Source organism: Phasianus colchicus, chromosome 8 (assembly GCF_987193195.1).
Source record: "Phasianus colchicus chromosome 8, bPhaCol1.hap1.1, whole genome shotgun sequence".
Classification (NCBI taxonomy): Eukaryota; Metazoa; Chordata; class Aves; order Galliformes; family Phasianidae; genus Phasianus; species Phasianus colchicus.
Window position 1 is genome coordinate 24,466,119 of NC_143443.1, and position 21,927 is coordinate 24,488,045.

General features: G+C 45.2%; 1 protein-coding gene across 3 annotated transcripts in view; it reads right to left on the reverse strand.

Annotated features, from left to right (window-relative positions):
- Positions 1-21,927, reverse strand: part of SH3PXD2A (SH3 and PX domains 2A) — a 229,417-nt gene that overhangs the window by 189,134 nt on the left and 18,356 nt on the right. For all 3 annotated transcript variants that reach the window (XM_090145459.1, XM_090145460.1, XM_090145458.1), the window contains exon 2: positions 1,176-1,256. In XM_090145459.1, the coding sequence (XP_090001585.1) occupies positions 1,176-1,256 (81 nt within the window). The remainder of the gene's footprint in view (positions 1-1,175; positions 1,257-21,927) is intronic.

Below are 21,927 nucleotides of genomic sequence, written 5' to 3' on the forward strand. Positions count from 1 at the left end.
TTCCAGTCAGCAAACCCGGATATCAAGACTGGCTATAAAAATGATTCAGTCTTCCACCAGAAAAGCCAGAAGAACATAATCAATATTGTTCTTAAAACAATGCTAGATGACTAGAGACTTCAGATATCTAAGTACAACAAAGAACAGTGATGAAACAAGTGCTCCCCAAGGTATCTCTGTCCAGGCACTCAAGGGAGAAACTGTTTCTTTACTGATTATCATACCAAATTGTGTCAGCATTATTTCCCAGGCTACAGTCCATCAAGTTCTGTACAGCCTTAATACTAGCTGTAAGGATTCACTTGATACTCTAACCACAGCTCAGCTCCAATCACAAGCTGCAGCTTAAAATCTGCATTTCCCCCAACATTAAGGAGTCTCTCAAACCCCAGCTTCTGCTTTCAGTTGTTCACAAGCAGAAATTTTATAACCCCAGGCAATTATACAATTAGAGTCTATTGGTACCTACACAAAGGTACCAGTGGATCTGGACTATGGGTAAATAGGACACCAGCCAGAAAGCTCTTGCTCTCCCTACTCCTGCAGGTGCATGACAGCAGCTTGGCACCAGAAATGAAGCAGTTGATGCCCACAAAGAAACTTTGTAATTTACATTTCCAAGTTTTCTGGTCTTAGATTTCACACAGCAGCTGTGCAGCAAAACACTTTTGATGAAACCTAAATACACAGGCACGGGATAAAGCAAGGGAGCCACACTGGGTATTTAGAAAAGACCAGTAGGAGCCAGGACACCGACTGGCTGAGTAGGTAGTTAGAAGGAGGAACAGAAGGTTACCACCATCATCTCCATTACTGAATTGCTGTGGGAGTGTGCAAAAGCTCTGTTGTTTTCAGCAATTCAGGGTAAGTAGTTTCTGGGGACCCAAAACGTAGCTCCCTCTCTAAATGCATCTCAAGCATTTAAAATTAGATTTCTTCCTCAATAAGAACTATTCATGAAAATGTCAGCTTTAAATGTCTTTACAATGCAAGTGAGCATACCACCCACTCATCTTGTACCCTGCAAAGACGGAGTCTGAAAAGTCTGAAGATCACGACATGTAACAGACCAAACAGGAACAAAGCCTTACTTAAATGTATGACTACCCCAGCTGGAAAGATGACCAGAAACATGAGTAGAAATAATATTTTACGTAAGAAAAAGACAGACTTACCTGCAGGTCAAAGAACTTGCTGTATCTCCGGTAGATGATCTGGGAGGTCAGGTCTGACCATGTTACATTGATGATATAGACCTAGGAAAAGAAAACACAAGTCGACATGAGTTCTGAAGAAGGGGGTATGTTCAAAGGCTGAACTGTCAGAACAAGTAAACTCAGCATCTCTCTGGCCATTCCTGTTCACAGTGAGGAATACAACCCTGGGTGCAGGACTAGCCCAAATTAAAGCTATTGCCCTGCTGCAGCTTTCAGCAGAGGTCTCAGGAGATGGTTTTCCACTTCACAACCAGAAGAGCTATTCCAGCCCTAAGCAAGAACCCATTGTGAGCTGCCAGTCTCCCACTCCATGACATCAAGATTTCCTTCTTTATGGAGATGTGATCTCAGCCCTTCCCAAGGCTCTGGTTCAACAAAGACATTCAAAGGAAACTCAAAGGGGCTGAGGGATCACAACTCTAACACAGGTACTGTCATGCACCCAGACACTACAGCAGCCCAACCCTGCTGACACACGTCAGCTCAGCACCTCTGGTACCTATCAGACTGATTCAGAGGTGATGTAAAGCAGGCCAGCAAGGGGGAAATCATTTGCTTATACTCAAGGAAAAAGCAATGCATGTCCAGAATAAGCCCAGGATTTCCCTTGTCCTGCCCCAGTACATACCTAGTACAACCAACTTATGGAAACACTCATCAGAAGACATGATAAAAAATTATTCACAAGTGCGCACACAGATACATACATATACATAAATATACATACTCTGCACAAATGTTTCCTTTTGACCCTAGCACCTCCAATACATTTAAATACATATAAATAAAAGAAAAAGCAAGATCTAAGTGCCGCGCTCAGACGCACTGTCCTTGAGGCCAAGCGCGGGTCCTGCTGCCCTGATGACAGGCACAGCACAAGACTTGAGTAAACACAGGATGGAGCCATCGAGGGTGACTGCCCGACTCCAGTGTAATGGAAATCCCAGCCAGCCCAGCTCCTGGATCTTTAAAGCAATTTCAATGTTTCGCATATGGAGTGAGATAAGGATCTGGCAGAGGAAACAGGAAAGCATCCCTCCTCCCTCAGCCCCTGCGCTGCAGCAGGAGCTCTCCCTCTTGCCAGGAGTGAAGGGCTCTGCCCCCAGCAATTGGGAACAAATAGACATCATCCTCCATTTCCCCAAGGACACCAGCCCATCTCCCAGGGTCCAGATGCAGGGCAATCACTAAAGATAAAATGTATGAAACCTCCTGGACTGATGCTGAAGAATCAGAACCACTGAGGGTTTTTTTTTCCCCTTCTCCTACTAGGCACAAGCTCATGTCCTGGAAAATCATGAAGATCCTGCAGCCTCACTTTCCTCTCTGACTGTTATACAGTGACAACAGAGTTGATCTGCTCCATTAGAGGCAACCAGAATGAGTAACACAAGATCTCAGTTCTCCTTTAAGACCTTACCTGAGCAGGCAGCCAAAGGTCAGAGCCTGAGAAGGAAGCTAAAGCGGTCAACCTTCAGATCAGCCACACGGTGCTGAAGAATATTTTTCCATATGTTTGTTGTGCAAAAAAAAAAAAAAGTTTGTAGCTTCAATCCAGGCTAATTCACAACACAAATATTTCTGCCGGTTCTCTGTCCAACAGCTACTTTCAGATGGAAAACCCATTCGATTAAAAACAGATCATGACAGATGGGAGCTGACTACGATCCAAAAGCAACTTCAGATCCTGTAATTCTGGCGCTGAATTCTCTCAAAGGGAATGAGACAAGGATAGGAGAACATATTTCACATATAAATGGAGTCGATGCTTTTTGTTTAATTACACATCTTTCCTCCAGAAGCTAGAAGCAAAACATGCTGCAGCCATCCAGGCATTTTGAACCTGAGGGTACCGCTTTGTGCTATCCTTCAGAACCCATGAGAGCCACGTCCTCGCTGCAAGCAGTCAGCACTGCAGTAAGCAGCACTGCACACCTATCCCAGAAGAAATGCCCTGTGTGCAAGGGGGCATCAGGGCCAGCCAATGCATTTGGTGCAGGAACAGGGCCTGTTGCATTGTGCAGACACTGTCCCCAACCCTGATCTCTAGGCTCTGCAAGAAGGAAACTGCCACAGACTAGCAGTCAAGTCAGGATTTTGCTGCACATTTAAAGCAGGCTCTTCGAGCCTTAGGTCTCTTCAAGCTCAGTAAAAGATAAATTGGATAGGATACAGATGCATCAACTTCTATTTCATAGGAAGATCGTACCAGGAGCAAAAAGAGCTTCTAATCATAACCTGGAGTTCTGCAAAGCAAGAGATGCATGGGCTCAAAACCTGCATGCTGGGACGCAGGTGCACAAGCTGAAGGGACCATTGATTTTCTTTGCTCATTTGCATAAATCAAATTGCTTCTGGGAAGCCACCACTTCAAATAACAGGGAATAGGGGTTTGCAAGAACACAGAAAAGATCTGTAAACTGTGTGATATTAAAAGCAAGGTCCAGAGGTCTCAAAAGCCTTAACTATCACATTTCCCTCCTTTAGAGATCAGGGTTTGGGGGTTATTGCCTTCTGCTGCCTGAACAGACCCACAGCTTTCTCACAAGCAGCAAACGTTACATCAGCTTATTTTGCCTTTTTTTTTTTTTTAAATATGCTCAGATCTTGTAATGGGTCACTGCCAAAGTGATCAGCGACATCCCAGGGGAGGAGGAACACAGCGGTCCTGTGGGAGCCTGAGGTCACACATACGCACGGGGTAGGGAGGCAGCAGGAAATGTCAGATAAATACAGAGCCATCCCATGCTCAGTGCCGGCAAAGCCAGGGCTGGGCACCCCAAAACTGAGCATGGCTCACAGACCAGGCAGAGGGAAGAAGAGCCTGGTAAGGGGAGATGTTCCTATGGGGATGTAGCTCAGACAAAGCAGAGATGTTCCTCAGCACCAATAGGTATGGATCTGGTCCTCAGTGCTTGTCCTGCGCATTGGAGGGTTAAGATCAAGCTCTGCCAAGTAAGAATGGTGTTTTCCTATAGCCCTTCACGGAACTTCACTGTAATCACAATTACAAATTATGAGTAACTACCATAAATAATTGCTACAGGTAATCTGCTTTACACCTATTTATGACCTTGAAGAGGTCAAAACACAGCTGACATTCAAAAGTTTCATCCCAAAAACGCTTAACAAAAACAAGCCCTCAACAACATATATTAATTGAAGTACGCAGTACAAAGAACTGCACAGCCCTGGGATGTCCCAGCTATGAAGGAAGTTCAATTTTTCATTTCACCAATGCAGTCTTTTTTCAGCCTACTATGTATTTTCAAATAAATCCTTTCTGGAGGAAACAAGGAGCAAATCCTGCACAAACTGTAGAATATTAATCAGGAACTGGGCTTGACAAGCAGCTCTTAATATTCATGCTGCATGAAGGAAGGTGCAGGATGTCAAGGGGGTTTTATCAGCTGCTAATTATCGTTCAATTCTAGCTCTGGGAAATTTCCATTTTAAACACCACAGAGCAGAAAATTTACTGCAAACTGAAGTTGCAGCTCTCCTTTTACTGCCTACACAAAACGAGAGATGATTTCTTACTACTACTACTACAAAAAAAAACCCAACCAATCATAGTACTGCAGATGTCCTTGTGCATGACTTTATCACCAAATGTCTCATTTTCAATGGAAAATATCCAGTTCCAGCTGACACAAGACCCACAGGTAGGGAATTCAGGTTGTTCTCATGACTGATTTTTCAGTTGGCTTTTTAGAGGGTAATGTTTTGTTTCCTACAATCAGATGAGCTGAGTGGAAGATAAACGCCTGAAATGAGCAGTGCGATGAGAGCAAGATAAGAACCTCTACAAAGAGGCAAGCGGTTGGCAAAGATCCCAGAGCATTGACTAGAAACAAGTTCGTACCCATAACAGAGGCCACTGTTAGCCTTTAATAAGTAATTACAGTAAATACTAACTTTCTTAAAAGTTTTATGAATGCAACAAACAACAATATGTTGCAATTTGTATGCAGATACCATCACGATAGCCCCTTTTATCCTGGAGAATGTCAGCGTCTTCAAAGCCTTGTATTAAAGCACTGGAGGTTTGTCCTGCAGTGAATCACAAGCTGGAAAGCTCCTCCTTCTCCCTCATATTCAGATGCTATCACAGCTTGTGAGCTGGAAACTTCCCACTAGCAGAGCTCAGCATGCGAACACTCCATGCTCCACTTCAGTCAAAGTCAACACAGCTCCTGCAAAGCTGGTGGCAATTTCAGCTGCTTCATTTAGCTGCTGGAGTTTATATTGAAACAGCGCAAACCACAGCAGCCATCCACAGTCAACATACGGTTGTGCCCTAAATTACAAGAGCACAGGCACTGCACCAGTTTACCATTTGCATAATTATTTTAATGCCAAAGACCCTCCAGTGAGTGGAAATCAGAGCTGGCCCAGACACGAATTTGGAGGGATAACAGCCCAGAGTGAACACTTTCTGCACCCATGAGGCTGAATCAGCACGGCTATATGCGCCCCAGAAGCATCACGGCTGATGTTGGGTACATTCTTTTACCCCAAAAAGACACAGGTACCAAGGTTTCCCCACCTGAATACACAGGGTGAGGCATCTCCAGTTACTGCCCTAAGCAGATCAGGGCCAGGAAAAAAAAACAGATATCAGCATCAGAACATAGGACCTCATCCCACACACACCACCTGTGCCTACACTTGGCTTGGATCACATTCAAGCTTTTGGAAAGTTTGCATTTGACTCTGGATCCAGCAAGCGCAGCTCAGGCTCCTTGCCCAGCTTGCCAGCATCCAAGAGACCCTAAAAAGCTCAGTGAGACCTGGGAAATTCCCACAGAGATGAAGTCAGACCTCTCACCCGCAGCGAGTCCACCACCGGAGCCATGCCGTGATGTCACCTTTCAGCACAGTGGCCTGTGGGGAACTGCAGTTCAGCCAGGCCAGGGCTAAGGGAAGACTAGTCTCAAAGCCAGGCCAGAGCTGTTCTCACCCTGGGAATGTGAAGGGAGAGCTGAGAAGCAGAGACGGTGCTCAGTAGAAACACACAATGAGGAAATGGGAAAGCTGCTCTGGTGGTAGGAGCACAGCAGCCCTGAATGCAGGGCTGGTACAGGTGTGGGCGTCTGGCTCCTCCAGAGCAGATGTGGTTTCACAGACATCCCCTAAGCAGGGCTCACCTTTCCATTACCAACGGGGGAAGTGTAACTGAGAAAAAGCCAGATCAACCCACGAGTCTAGCAGACAGATGTTGCATGTTCCCAAGGTCTGGAAGCAAAGCAGAGCTGCAAGATGCTGGGAAGGAAGAAATAAGGCAGTCTAATTAAACATACAGAGAGAAAAAACAAGGAGAGAGGAGAGTTTTCCTTCCTCCACTACTTTTCTTTGAGGCTCTTGTTACATCTGTGAATGGCAACAAAACAGGATTAATGCCAGATTAATGCTGCTTGCCTTTTCAACTGTATCACATCAGATCTACTCTGTATACAAAGAAAATAAACACTCTTCTAGCCCTGAATCCTGCCACACTCTGGAAGCCAGCTATGTCCTTTCCAGTTCAAAAAAACCCACTACTGCTGCGTTCACCTCCATGGGCACTGGCCTTCCTCTCTTACCCAAATCTTGATGCCTAAACACTAATGAGAATAGCAAACAACTGATTTCAGGCAGCCAACAGACATCCCTGGAGACACACGAAGAGGAGCTCAGTGGAGTACAGAGCTTTTTTTGTCATTTTCCCAGCTTTATTGGTATGGACCAGACAAGGAACAGGGCTGAGGTAGAATGATGAATCCAGCTCACTGCATTTTCACAGGCAGAGTAATACAATACTTAGCCTCTTTTTTTTTTTTTTTTTTTTTTTAATAAATAGATGAGGTTTCCAAGTCCATGGTTCCAACTTCTCTTTAGCCTTATCTTTACATTTCAGGATTTTTTTTTGGCTTTTGCCAGTTTGGATTCTTAAGCTCTGACTTCACCATGCCTTCACCAGCACCTTCCTGCTACAAAGATGCTAAATAAGTCCCACATGCAGTCAGAATCTTAAGCCAAAGGGATAAAATTCTCTCCACTGTATTTCTTCACTTGGCCAATTGCGTGGCCAAAAAGGTAAAATGTGGAAATTCTCTGCAATCAGTGACAGTAACTTAGAGGGCCACAGACCTGGACTTGCTTAGCACCCTGATTACTTCATTTAACCTCACTCTTCGGTGTGTCATAGCAGAATATGACATGACTAGTTCTTGCAGGCACGAGGTATGTGTTGCATTAGAAGGGCTTTGTTTTTTAACGCATATTCTGCAAGGCACCAATCTTTTCTCTAAGACATCCAGTAACTGGAGCTTGTGAAAGAATAACAAGAAACAGCACCAGTAAAGCCCCATTGCTACCCTGGTTATCGCCTCACAGCTTCAGGAAGCCAAACAGCAACCTCCCTGAATGGGAAGAGGAAAACATCCTCCCACTAGAGCTACATATGTGCACAAGGGAGACAGAGCCATCCGGGCAGAGTACAACAAAAGAATCACATTTCTGCTTCCATTCCATTTCTGTCCACCTGCATTTACTAATTCCGCATGCAATGGAACTATTTGTGAAGCAGGACTGAGTTTCTGCCATTTTATGAATTGACAGACCATTAAAACATAATACACAGCAGCCACTAAATGGAAGAACTTGTTCTGAAAAGAAACACATATCAGCCCTGGAGAGCATGGCTCAGCATAGAGGTGCTTAGTACCAATGCTGAACACAGAAGTGAGGTGGAGGTGAGGGCAACATCTATGGATTGCATTGGTTGTACCATTGCACAGATGCATTTCCCCAGTGCTGGAGCACAAACACAGTGCTAGAGCTAATGCAGCTTGTGGCTGCACAGAGAGCACTCCATGACACCGCCAACCCCACTTCATATAGCAGCACTGGGCAGGCTTGTGCTCTGTAAGTATACAACCAATTACTCAAATCCCAAAAACTTCTGGTTATCCCAAAATTCAACCTTCCTTTAGGTTTCTTGCATTAGGGATTCCTGCACTGCACCAACACTTGCATGTAGTTTATATTAGCACGCAAATCTTGCAGCTTTGATTTGTAACCTTCCATATGACCCCCAGACACAGTGCTGGAAAAGCAAAGTGAGGGCCTGGGAAAGGGAACAGAACTGCTCCAGGCCCTTTCAGAACAATGACAAAGCTCTGGGATATTCTTAGTCCAAATAATGGAAATTCTCCAGGGATTCTGCCATAGAATAGTGGGATTTCTTTTTCTTCTTATTTTTGAGTAGAGAGAAACAAAGAGTTCACGTAAACCAAAAGACCCCAGACTTGAAAAGCCAGATCTGAGAGGTACAGTACTTCAAGGGTAATCTACTGACCATGAAAAAACAACTCTGAAAAACTCTAATCTCTGTAGTTCATGCAACCACAATTTTTGTGTGTCACTGGAGGATAAAACTTGAGGTGAAATCAACTGCACCAACCAGCAAAGCATGACAGAACGGTCCGCGCCATGCAATGACAGATGTGTATTTGCATTTTATTTGCAAAATGCTAAAAAAGTGATGGATTAACAGACTTATCCTCAATCTGTAAATACTGTTCAATGAGTAAGCAATGCATACAGATCTGCTATCATAGAGTCTGATGACTGTATGCACGTAGCTCTGACTGCACTTTTTCCTTTACAGAACAATCTTGAGAATGTTAAAACATATCTAATTAAAAAGGGAATAAAGCTACACAACCTCAGAAAGATGCAATGGTGAAACTACTGGGAAAAAATTATTTCACTGTGGTGACCTTTCACTTCAGGTTTACGTGAAATCCAAGTTTCTTGTGAGAACTGTGAAAGTAGATGATTTTGTTCCAAGTCACTCAAAGAATATCCAAATTTCACTGTGAAATGCTACAGAGAAAGCAAAGGTGGAGAGCTCTGCTTATTTCCTCCTGTGCTTCTGGCCGAGTCAGGAGAACTGACAGAAGAGTCCTGCACAGGTCAGATTCCCAACAGTGATGGCATGACATGGAACGAAACACAAAATTACCTTCTTCCTGTGGAATTTGAGGGCTTTCAGATAGGCACTGTCAAATCCTCACACCCTCCATCCCTCTGCCTCTTTGTTAAAGACAAACCACTGTCTCTATACTTTCCTCCTCCTCTTTTCACAATCCTTTTCCCTCCTTTTCCCACGCTTGGCTTCCTGCCTCCTGACTCGCAGGAACACCCTCCCACCCCAGATGTGCAGGACCGTCCCAGACAGCCTCAACGCATCCCACTCCAACTCTGCAATTTGCAGCCCAGGCCACACACATGCAAATGCACACACAGCTCTTCTCACAGGTTTCCAGGCTGCATTCATTCAGCATATCAGGCTGTGGACTCTGTGGATGGGCAAACTGTGCACAGGTGAATCAGGGACACAAAGGATGTGCTTTCTCAGTCTGGGGCAGCTTCACACATCACTGCTTTGTATGGTGCTCCCCCTTTAAAGCTTGCAAACATAGGAACCTTACAGCAAGAGAACATGTGTCATTGTTAGGCACCCAGGCTGGGCTCTATCCCTCACCCAGCTTCCCTTTGTCAGGGGTGACATAACAGCAACCACCAACCACATCAATTCCTTCTCATTTACCTAACACAGTCCACACATACCCAGGGAGTTACTCAGTTTTGGAAGGAGAGTGTGTGGCTACAAGTCAGCATGTGTCACCTTAGAAATAGGCCTTTTATAGCCATGCCTCTATTATAAGTTATTATAAGTTCTGCTGAAACCGGTAATAAAATGTGAATCAGCAGAATGACCATACACGTTTACATTTCTGTCAAATTCAGGGTTTACAGTGCCTTGGAACAATAAACAAACCTCTTCCTTCCAATCCTCAGACATGAACGTTCTCCCACTCTTAGCCACTTTAAGGGAATTATTAATGTTCCACAGAAGGAAGCTCTATTAAATCTGCTTAAGTGACCACCCAAAGCCCAGCAAAATTACTGCCTGTAACAGTAGGCTTTCAAGAACTAACGCAGCTGCACCCAGCACATACAGCATCTGGTGACAGCAGCAATTTACTACTCAAGGTTTGGGGAAAAAAATGATGTATCCCAAAGTTAGGATCTCTAAATAGTCAAAGTCACTTATCTCAGATCTTTCTCCAGGTACATGGCTGAAGTGCAGTGGAGGTCTCTGAAAGTCTCTCTTCCTCTACTGAACAGAGAAACCTATGGCATACAGACACCTGATGTCTGCAGGGCTGAAGTTAAGATAGATACACTGTAGGAGATACCTACACAGTGCAGAGATGCCCATATAGGTGCTGAGAGGACACAGCACCAGCAGTCCATGCTGGGTCACGCAGTGGGGTCACAGTCCCACTCACAATCTAAAGCCCCACACTTGGCAGGGGGCACTTAGCCCCAGCACAGCATCACTTGGATGCAGCTATTGTGCTTGGTAGGACCTCTGAACTCATCCCTGCTGCACATCTCAGCCCCAGTCACTGGGCCCAACTGCCAGCAATGTAATGCTTCCAAGTGCCAGACCCTTTTAAAAACGAGGATTTGACTGCAATCCTCATTCAGAGAATTCAAAGTTTTTAACCTGGGTCCCCAGAGGGATTTTAAATCCCAATTTATGAAGTGCTGACAGAGGAAGGAGCTGGAGGCACAACTACAACTTACCATTAAGCAGATACGCAAAGATAATAACAAGAAACAACATCCTGACAGCAGCCCAGGCCCAACTGTCCATACAGCAGAGGCACTAAGCCAGCTTGGGCATTCAGTGACCCTGGGCAGGCAGTAACATATGCTTACAGAGCCTGGGAAGAAGATAAATCATAGATATGCTCAATAACTGCTTAATCCATCTCAGGCTTCAATTTTGCTTGCTGCTCCCTAACACCAATCCCTGCTGCCCTAAACATTCCCAGAAGGGTAATTCATTGAGCAACATGAAACTTCCAAAGTTACTTAACGTGACTTTGACTTTCGCTAAGACCAAAGTTCTGTTTATCAGATAAGGACACACCAAAATTGAAGTGGATTAGGGTGACGCTAGACCTGTCCCAAACAACCACAATTTTGACTGCCAAAGGGAGAAATGGAGTAAAAAGCAGTGGGGGGAGAGCCAAACACTGTAACTACCTCCATGCAGACATCCCTGCCTGAGGGCTGAGCTGGCCAGTGGCAAGCTGAGCCAAAATTCTCCATGCTATGTGTGCAGGGCAGAAAACAGTCAGCCGAGTGCCACGAAATGCATGAGGTGCGACTTACAGCATCGTAACTCACACCCTAAAGCATCTTATTGCAAAGTGGCTCGGGGCAGAGCTGGGATTTTCTTTCAGTGTTGTAATTCCCCTGCCTCCTTTTTCTCCTCCACAACCATCTTTTGAGTAGAGATATGTCCAAAGAGGATCAAATCTCACCCTGTGAGATGTGAGTAAAACCAGCAGGGCTTGGCCCACTGTGCCTTTCCTTAAGGCTTCAATAACATTAGATGAATGCTCTTCAAATATAAACCACTTGCTGGCTTGGGGCAACTTTGATGCAGACATAAAGATGTGTGCTACCAGCAGGCTCTGGTAAGAGCCACAGCAGTGCACAGTCCAGCAGATTGCTTCCCTTTCCATTTGTCTCCACACACCAGAGAAGGACTGTCCTGGAAACCATGGGGCAAAGGAAGATCTCCAGGTTCAAGGCATCTTCCACAGGCCCATCTCTGCTTGCAGCCCCCTGACAAATTCTGGAGCAGGAATCTGTTCCTAGGTCAACTAACGCCTACTGGAAGCAGAAAACACTGAGAAAGACTCCACTAACAGATAATAAACGCCCTCTGAGACAGCTACCATGGCTGTTCTCACTGAGGGAAGAGACAAAGTCAGACGAAACGAAGGCAGGAGCTATTCCAGATGAGAAAGCCACAGACTTGGGTGCTGGAGACAGAGCATCAGGCTCCCGTGGTCTCTCCTCTCTGTTAACCAGTCAAATTGTTCTTGAGGGTAAGCAGAGGAAGCCAGCTGGAGAACTGAACAATACTTTTAGTGGAGGATGACCACCAGCCCTGAGACACAGCTAACCACAGGATAAAACCACTGCTGCCATCAGCATTCTCTGTAAGCATCTTGGGAAGCCCAGGACTGCTCTGGATGGGAGTGAAACCCAGGCTGGCACATCTGGGACCCAGATGTCCATGCTCCAAAAAAAGGGGGATATCTGCTGCCTGGAAGGCTTCTGGGGCTTCTTTCCCAGCCATATAAACACAACTAAAAAGTTCCCCAAGTCTTATAAACACAAGGTGAGTCTTATAGGAAAGTGTAGCACTTCCAGTTCCTGGTGGTCTCAAAAGATGTCCACAGCAAGTATCCTTTTTCCAGGCATTGGGATCATGAAACTTATCCATGAAAGCAAAACAAAGCTCTCATCTCCTCAGGACAGGAAGCCTTCCTGGAAAGCACAGGGCAGAGACTGAACAGTCTGTGGAGATCACAACAGTGATCCCATCAACTCATCTGGAGGCAGCTGAATCCTCTCCACATTGGCTCACTTACTGCAACAGCTGTGGCAGCCTGCACACATTTCCAGTCCCACAGCCCCTCCACAGTGGCAAGAAAGTTGGGTCATGACTGCAGTTACTCAGCAGCCAGGACTCCTTAGAGGTTGCCATGTGTCCATCAACTACACTACATCTTAACCTCTAGCCATAAGGAGTCACAGCAAGGAGAGTCAGTGACGTGCTTACAAGTCAGCAAACCACTTGCACAGTGAGAAACCTTGACAGGAAAAACACAAAGAATGGAAATATAGCACACTCCTTTCAGCTAACTAGCCCACTGTCTTTCTAGTGGCTAGTAGCCCACTACCTTTCTGTCCCACTGATTTAAGAAACAAGATGGAAGAAAGCACCGTTTGTGGGAGGCTAAAGGGTTTTTCAAGAGTTCAGAGAAACCCCATCTATAGGAGAGGCCCAAATTCCCGCCTGCAGACCTGGCAGCTCAGCAAGCCCACGGTTTACTTGGAAATGCCACTCAGAGGCCTCGCTACCTGCTTGCTGACATGGAGCCCTCCTCAGCTCCAGCACACGACTGCTCAACTGCAAAGCTCCTTGGCAGGGAAGATTATCCAAGTATGATTTAAGAGTGAGCTCTGAAAGTAGGGAGCTCAGCCAACCGCTGCATCTGGCGGCCACAGTACTGAGAGTCAATCCCCCCCAGTTAATAACCTCAGACTCCATCGAGGTGTGACATTAAAAAACAATCTCAGTAATATCCCAGCCATGTCACTCTATTTTTTCCCCCTTGAAAGGACATCTGGCACGTAAGGCTTGGGTTTTTCCTCATCCCACGGAAACCAGCAGCACATTTTCCAAGGATCTCTGTTTCTTAAGCAGGGAATGGGAAGGGATGCAGTTAGTTCATGCACGACTGCAAACATTTTTCCAGCCAGCTGTACTCCCATCCCCTTCTCGTCTTTCCTCTGTAGAAACAGTTACTGCTATCAGCCTGGAAAGAAATGCCACTGTTCCAAAAAACCAGCAGCTGACAGGGATTGACTGCAATGCACCCAAGACCTCCTTCAGGAAAGCAAAACCATCTCTCCCACCTCACATTAAAAAAAAAAAAAACAAAAACTCTCCAGGAACAAGAGTCTCAGTCTGGAGATCTCTGTGCAAACATTCTCTAGATCTGTTCCTAAATTCAACTCAAGCAGAGTTTCCTCTGTGTCAGTGTTTTTGCACCCACCTCTGCGATCCTTTCTGAAGGGCTATTTTGAGACTACTCTGGTGAAGCAAATGCTTCATGGTACCAACAGTGTAGTTCTTATTTTCCCCGCCTCTATTGCGTGCGCCACAAATACAGGACAACAAATATGGTAATATCAAGTATTTGTGTGCCCTTCCTTGTTCTTGTTGACATGAGCTGAAATTCTCCTCCGGTTTTGCGTTCATGTGATTTTGCCAACTGCCAAGAAACCATCTTTCCCCCCCAAAGCAACCATGGAAATGGGCTTGGCTGTATATCTCAAGCACAATCTACTCTCCACAGAAGCAGGCAGGGCTCAGACAAACAAAACAGTCTTGACTTACCTCAAGTGAGCACACATTAGCCACTTGTGCTGGGGGATAGACGCGGGGATGGAGGGTACGAGAGGCCCCTTTTGAACTCTGACTGTAAACATTACAGAATTGTTTTGCAAACATCAGGGCACAGCCTTAAAAAAAAAAAACATCACATTTCCAAAGGAAAATTCAATTGAAGTATCACCATTCTAAAGATGTTGGAAGCTCTGCACCAGGTTCTGCCTCAAAGCTGGGGGGCATCTAGAGGTGCAGCAGGCCATATACAATTTCACAGAACCATTAAGGTTGGAAAAATCTCTAAGATTACCTGTAGTTCAACTGTCCACCTCCTACCAGTACTGCCCACTAATCTGTGTTCCTAAGTACCACAATTTGACCAAGAAGGGAAGAAAAGCACCTCAGGAAAACTTTGTGCTTAGGTCTTAAAGAGCCACGAAGCAACGAAGTGAAACGCAGAGAGAATTTACAAACCAACATCCCTTGGGAATGCCAGTGTTGGCACACACAGTTAAGACACATAAACATGAGATAGCCAGGCTCAAGACACAGAAAAAGTATTTGGGGGGCAAGATTTTTCTCCCAAGGAAATAAAGAAACAAGGCTATTAAAAAAGGACATTTTCATGCCAAATTTATTTTGAGCCTTGGGCTGCTCTCTCCTACTAACTACCGAACAGACTACTGTGTTCCTCTTCACTCCACAATATTTATTTGACTGGCAAGATATTATTTCAGCCCTATAAAACCCCTCTGGAACATGCTTTCAATAAATTGAATTTATTTTCTAATCAATCATTTTATTTGCCTAATTATTAGCAGAGCTTGGAACAAGTTAGACACCACAGGCAGAATCCAATGGTGTCCGGTCCCTCCCAGCAGCTCCTCACACACTGCCTCAGGACCAGCACTGTGCTCAGCTCCCCAAGCTCTCTATTCACTTCGACAGAGGCAAGCAAATTCTTCAGGTGTGCAACGTTCCCCTGTAATGGAGGAATTTGGCAGAGAAGAAGCAAGACAATAGCTGTTGTTTCCTTATACAAAGCTCTCTAGCAGTAATTCAGAAGCAGAATTTGGATGCAGTACTCGTGAGATGGAATGGTTCTCCAGACCATATGGAAGCAGCACCTGAAGGGCAGGTGTTGTTAAACCTAGATAAAACTAATTCTAGGGACCCTTTAGAGCAGAGATTAGAAGTCAGGAGTCAGCGGACAGTTACTCACAAAAATGAAGGGTGAACAGGTTTGTGAAGTAAGTATCAAGGATGTATTTATACTCTGACAACTTTTTAGATAATTCTGAAATCAAACCAACAGACTAGTACTGAGAACACATTGCTGAAACACAGCAGAACACCCCACTTAAAACAAGCTGCCCCTCCAAGCAGCAAAAGTTAACTTCCCAAGGTTCTTGACCGACCCTGTGGATTTTGGAGGAAAGATGGGTCAGGGAGCCTGCTGACCCACGCAGCATGGGGACACAGGAACTCAGTCACACATAAGGATTTGCTCCTAAAACATCTCTGCTCCCTCTGCACGCAGGCCCTCAGACACACATGGATGGGATGTCCCAGTATCGGATACTTCAGAAAATTCAAACGCTAGTCACATCTGATGGGGCAAACAGCACAAGGTCAGCATCACTTGAGGAAGGAGGGCTTCCCAGGGCACAATCCGCCTCCTGCTTGATCTCCTACACACAGCACCTTCCACCAAAAGCCTGAGTTTGCACACACTCAGTTTGAAGTCCAGGGCAAAGACAGTCCTGGGGAGAACATGCTCTGCATGACATGCAGAGGGTAACAGAGACATTCCAAGAACAGGAGAAAACAGCTGTGGGGGACACAAAAAAAGATAATATCCTGGAACATAAAAGCACTTTAAACACATTTGTTTCACAGTTGCTAGAATATAAAGCAAAGCCCTGGAGCTCTGCCAACCAGTCAGTATTTTTTACAACCGTATCAAAGCACATGACAAAAACAAAAAGCTTAAGGGTCAAACTTAGCACTGGGATTAGTAACCAGGCTAAAGCAAATAGCATGATGCCAGGTCTGGACAGGATCCTCTGATCATAGGCCCTGAAAACACATTTGTTTTTCACACAGACAGGAGTCACACATGAAACCCAGGTGCCAGATTCCTCTTTCAGCCTGTTGTGGTGAGAAGCCCTTATCACCAGTAAGTGTCAACAGAGCCTGCAGCTGCCTCAAGTCATGTATACAGCCCAGGAGAGCACGGTGCCTGACACCCAGCTGCTCAGCTCTTCCCTCATTGCTATTTTGGACCCCCACCTCCAGCATCATCCCTGTGCTGCATGCTGCCCCATGTATGACACGTTCACAGGATGGAGGCTGCAAGCACTGGGGAGGAAAGAAGGGAAGAAAAGCCACCAGTGAGCGATAGGACAGTCTCATGGCTTAGATGCTGCTTGCTGACAACACCATAGCCCAGAGCACAAGGAGTTTGCAGCAGCTCCAAACTGAAACACCTGGATTTAGAAATCAATTGACACCACCTCATCCTGCAGGTATCAGAGCTGCGTGCCTCTGTCACATTCATTCTGACAGGGCAGGATGCAGCAGTTATGGGTACACGAGATGGGAAGAGGGATGAGGAGAAGCAGTGCTGCCTCCTGCCATTGCAGTTCCCCTCTGCACGGCTGCAGCACCAGGGTGCCTAACACAGATTACACTTCAAGCTGAATTTCTCTTTTATCCAAGGGGACAGGCGGCTTCTCTATCAAATAGTCTGCAAGAGAGAATTTTAATGGCAGAGATCAGAGAGAAGCTTAAAGCTCATGGTGTTTGTTTTAAACACTTGATGTTCCCTTTGCTTGGTTATTTTGGCCTTTGGTTGAGCTCCTTTTTATGTTACACATAAAGATAATTTTTTCTTTTGTATGTTAGGGCTGATCAGAACTGGGAGTGACTTCCTTCCAATTTTTTTTTTCTCCCACCAAATTAAAATGACTTATTCGTTGCACTCAGAATTTTTCAACACTGCTTTTAGTTTCTGCAGAAGACACTATTTGATTCCAGAGGGTACAGCTTCATATACAAACCCTTTTCTACTTGCTCTTCAGAAGAGAATTTTTTTTTTTTTTTAAAGATATGAGATGATTATATCAAAACTGCAATTCCTTGGTTTCCATTACTCCCCCAAAACTGAAGTTAAAAACGCGTGTTTTTCAGCCCCGGTGCTTTTAACTACAGACAGGAGCTCTCCCACAGCAGGCATAACGTACAATTTGGGGAGCATGTTATGCACAATGGGGCTTTTGACAAACATGCTGCTGTGACCCATGAGCTGCAGCAGGGCTCTGAGCCTCCACAAGTGGAACAGCCCGATCTGAAGCCAGGTCTCAGTGGATTTGAGGCAGCAGCTCAACTCCCAGAGCACAGGGAGATGGCATTAAGCATCACTGATAGACTCTGCCGCTGGCAAACTCTAATTTTGATTAAAGGAGCAAGATTTTTAGCTCCCCTAAGCAGCCTCAGCTTCCACTGAATTTTTCTTTTGATCCATCTCTCAGTCAGAATTTTAAGCAGCTATGGTGTTTTCTTCTCCCCTTCCTGACATCTCTCAGCCCACAGGGCTTGGTGGGGATAGTCTCGAGCACATCACACAGTATTATGCCACATATGAAGCAACACACATCTGCAGAAGTTGATGGAATTATAGCACGCATTTGCACAAAAACAGAAAGTAACTTTAAGGAAGAAAGCACAAGGGGAACTTTTTCAGGAACAAACTAACAACCTGACATAAACTGCATACACAATAGTTCGTCTACTAGCTCCAGCTACAGAACTGTCTGATGGAGAAACAAAAAGAAAAAAGAAGTTGCTTTAATGAAGTAATTCCGACCTTCCCTCTTACCTGAAACGTTAGCTGCTATTATAGCAGGGAGAACAATGTCTGACCTTGGGATACAAAAGCACAGTACAACCGGGAGATTCAGTCTAAGCCCAGCACATACTTTATATCTTATAAACCCCAACACGACTCCAGAAACTCAGCATCAGCACTGCTGCGTGCCCACTCAGATAGGTAGGGATGAAATTTGCAAGTACCATCCTTTCTGACCACACATGTCCCTTGTACAATCTCTGAAGGCACCTTGTACTCGCTAAGCTGAAAGCATCAGGCAAGAAATGGAAGAACTCTACCATATCCCTGCAAAACTGAGGACAGAAAGCAGAGACAAGGAAAAGGCAGTCTGCTTCACACAAATAAACAAGAGCAGCTACTCAGGCCTTCATGAAGGTAATTTTGCAACACTGATTAAAAGAAATAAGAAAGTTAAGAGAAAAAGAAGCATATACAGACCACAAATGATTTATTAACAGTCACGTGGCAGGTGGCAAAGATAAGAACAGAAGCCATACCTTCTGACACTCACAGTGGTTCATAAAATGGATCACCATAGCATTTTGTCCTCAAATTGCTCTCATGTAAGCCAAAGCTCAAATATTTCCTTACTTTAAAAAGCTGAGGTTTCAGAGGAGATGGGCCTTTCCACATAATTCATCCCCCAGGCCCAGAGAAGGAAAAATCATTGTGCGTTGGGTAGCCTGCCCAGCTGCAGACTTTGGGCACAGAACTTGTGCAGACATATCCCAGAGAAACAAAGACCATGACACCCAAGTAACATCTTTTATACCTTGTCTTCTGGACCACAGCTCTGGAACACATAGCAGGAACAACGCAGAAGAGGCCAATTTACAAAGGGCAGCTCCTAAGCAGACAACTTTGCACTGTCCACCGCCACAGAGAACTCCAGAGCCTGACTGCTTTCACCCTCCTGATGAGGGATTCTGGGAGGATGCTTGCACAATACACACAACACAATTTTAAGCACTAGGGAAGCTTTCCCTCAGGCCCATCCTATGTGATACACATGGGCACACACTTTGGCCAGGTCAGACAGAGTGAGGACCCCTACCAACACATCACCTCTTCCCACCCAAAACAGGGGAAAAAATGGTGCTGATCCTTTTCAGTGCTCTGAGGACTAACAAGCCATGTTACAGCACAGCGCTCACGTTGACTGCTGCCTCTTGCTAAGTCTTATTACAACTGTAAAATTAAACAGCTCATTTAGAAGTGCTAAAATGACTCCTACTTCAGAACACAGCTCTCAGGGGAAAGAAGAAAGTTTGTGATTTCAGCAGGCAAATGCATGAGATTGTCTCTTAATTACCAGAGGAAAGGCAGCTGGTTCAGTTCACGCTATCTTAATAATTTCCCTCTCTTTGATGTCTTGATCACATCTTTTGAACAACAGGCTTCATGCTTAACACTGTGAGAACACTTATTTTCATAATGAAAGGGAAATATTTTGCTCCATGCATAATATTTAGTTATCCTAATAGGCTGCATTGATAGGGCTTTAAATATTGTGTTTTCCAGCTAAGGCTGACTTTAAAAGAGGCCTGCAGGGGAGTGCAAGACTTGTATCTAAATGATAAATATGTAATCAGTGTACGTGTCTAGCATGCTTTAAAGCAATATCAAATGCTGTCTAATTGGAAAAATACAAGCAACCCCAAACTTTCCTGTCCTACAGGCATAAAAAAGAAGATGACTCGTTTTCCATTTCAGCTTTAAAAGCTAAAATTTCTAGGCCATATGAAAATGATGTTAAACATTTGCATAGCATGACAGCATATCTAATGTCGTACAACAGAAAAATCAAAAATTCTGCTTTCCACTGACACAAGAAACAGCCAAAAATCTGGAGAAATCGCACAGCTTGAAAGCTGCTGATAACAGGATGGTATATAACAGGATGGTATTTCATGAGGGTTGCAGTGATTCACAGAAACTATATTTACATTCACAGATATATGCTCCTTCGCACTGGTCTGCAGTACCAGAAAAAGCAGGATAGCTTAGCTTTGTATATATGGCATCAAATTCCTTGAGGCAGCTGATCATGCATTGAGAGGCCAACTCCATACAGCTGTCAGCAGTTAGGTGCTGTTTTCTCGACAAACACAGGCTACATTCAAGGTGGGCTGTGATTCGGTTTACCCTAAGTGTAAAGTCTTGTAGAACCTAACCTGCAGTCAATCAGGATATCCCTATTGGGCTGCACAACAGGAAAAAGGGGTAATGAATTTTGGAGCACTCATTCAGAAGCAGGAAAAACACCTCCCAAATGCTTTTGACCAGGGCCATTGCAGGCACTCAACCTTTACTCTAATTCTCCGCTACAAGTTGAATCCTGATCTAATAGGTTACATTCCATTTATCTACATAAAATCTGGCTACAGAGGAGTGACTTCAGGATGCAGACCTCATTCTAACCATAACACCCATTTCCTCACTATTTTTGCTTTAAACCAGATGTTATTATCTTGCTGTGCGTGACATTTACACTTAACAACGCAGAGGCTGGTTGGATTTGCTGAAACAGTGAACAAAACCATGGTTAAACTACTTCCTATATGCGAAGGCACTTTGAACATCGTGTGTGTCACGGAGTCTGGCAAACCAGAGGCAAAGCCACGCCTTGCTGAGGTCAGATGTGCTCCAGGCTGCAGCTGGGCAGATGTGGAGGCAGCTGGTTGCAGTGACACTGCCCCTTCCTTGCATCTGCCAGAAGGACCAGGTGTGCTGCCCCTTGAAGATACAGATGAGATAAATCCTAGTAGGAAATGGGCTGCAGTTAATGTCCGTTGGTCTGGGAGAAGGGAGGATCGGGACTGTGGGAGGATATGACCTCTGGCCAGGAGTAGCTGGAAGTGATGACATCTTACTCCAGGCACAGGACAGAATCCCTAACCACAGCCCCAGGCTTCCAGCAAATGACAGAAAAACTTTTCTTCCAACAAAGGAAGTAATTTGGGACTTCTGTTGCTCTCTGAATTGGCTAACCACAGTCTCAGAGAGGTGCCAAGACAAAGTGAACGCAGGGAAGAGGACCAGGGCAGTTTCTAGTTGCAGCTGCTCCTGATCTGGCTCTGTTACAGTAGTACATAACAGGAGCCTGACTGCCTATAGGTGCCAGCCCCCAGAGCCTATAGACAGGCAACTCAGGCCCTTTACAGCACTTGCTTTAATGCTGCAAGGTGAAGAACCCCTCTGGGTGTGTTGTTGTCCTACAAGGAGACAAGACAGATATGGTTTCATGGCTCAGACCAAGATCCTTCCCCCTGCACTCTGTTCAAGAGCCCACCTGAGCTCTGCCAGCCACCAGCAAGGTCTCATCAAGCCTAGAAATGTCTATGACTGCAGCTCTGCTAGCACAATTTGGGATTCACTTCTTCCCACATCCATTTTATACCTTCTTCCTTGCCCCACTATTCGCCTCACTGCTGAGAAGTTTCCAAACCTTTCCCACTTCAAGAAAATTTGCCATCCCACTCAGGATGCAGATACAGATTCCTTCACTGGTGACACCAGCCTCCCGTACCCTAGTCATCCCTCCTCTAATGAGCTCCAGGAATTGGAGGAGGCCTAGCACTAATGCAGCCTGGGTGCAAGCAGTGGAAGGCACTGACTGGCTGTGATCAGTGCTCATCCTGCCCTTGGACAAAAAGTATGAAGGATAAGTCACTGCCATCTGTAGTCATTCTCAGAGGGAGCTGGACACACGCACATCCCTGGGTACAATTTCTTCCCCTAATTTAGCACCGCATGGAGCAAAGCCCTACCCAGCCAAC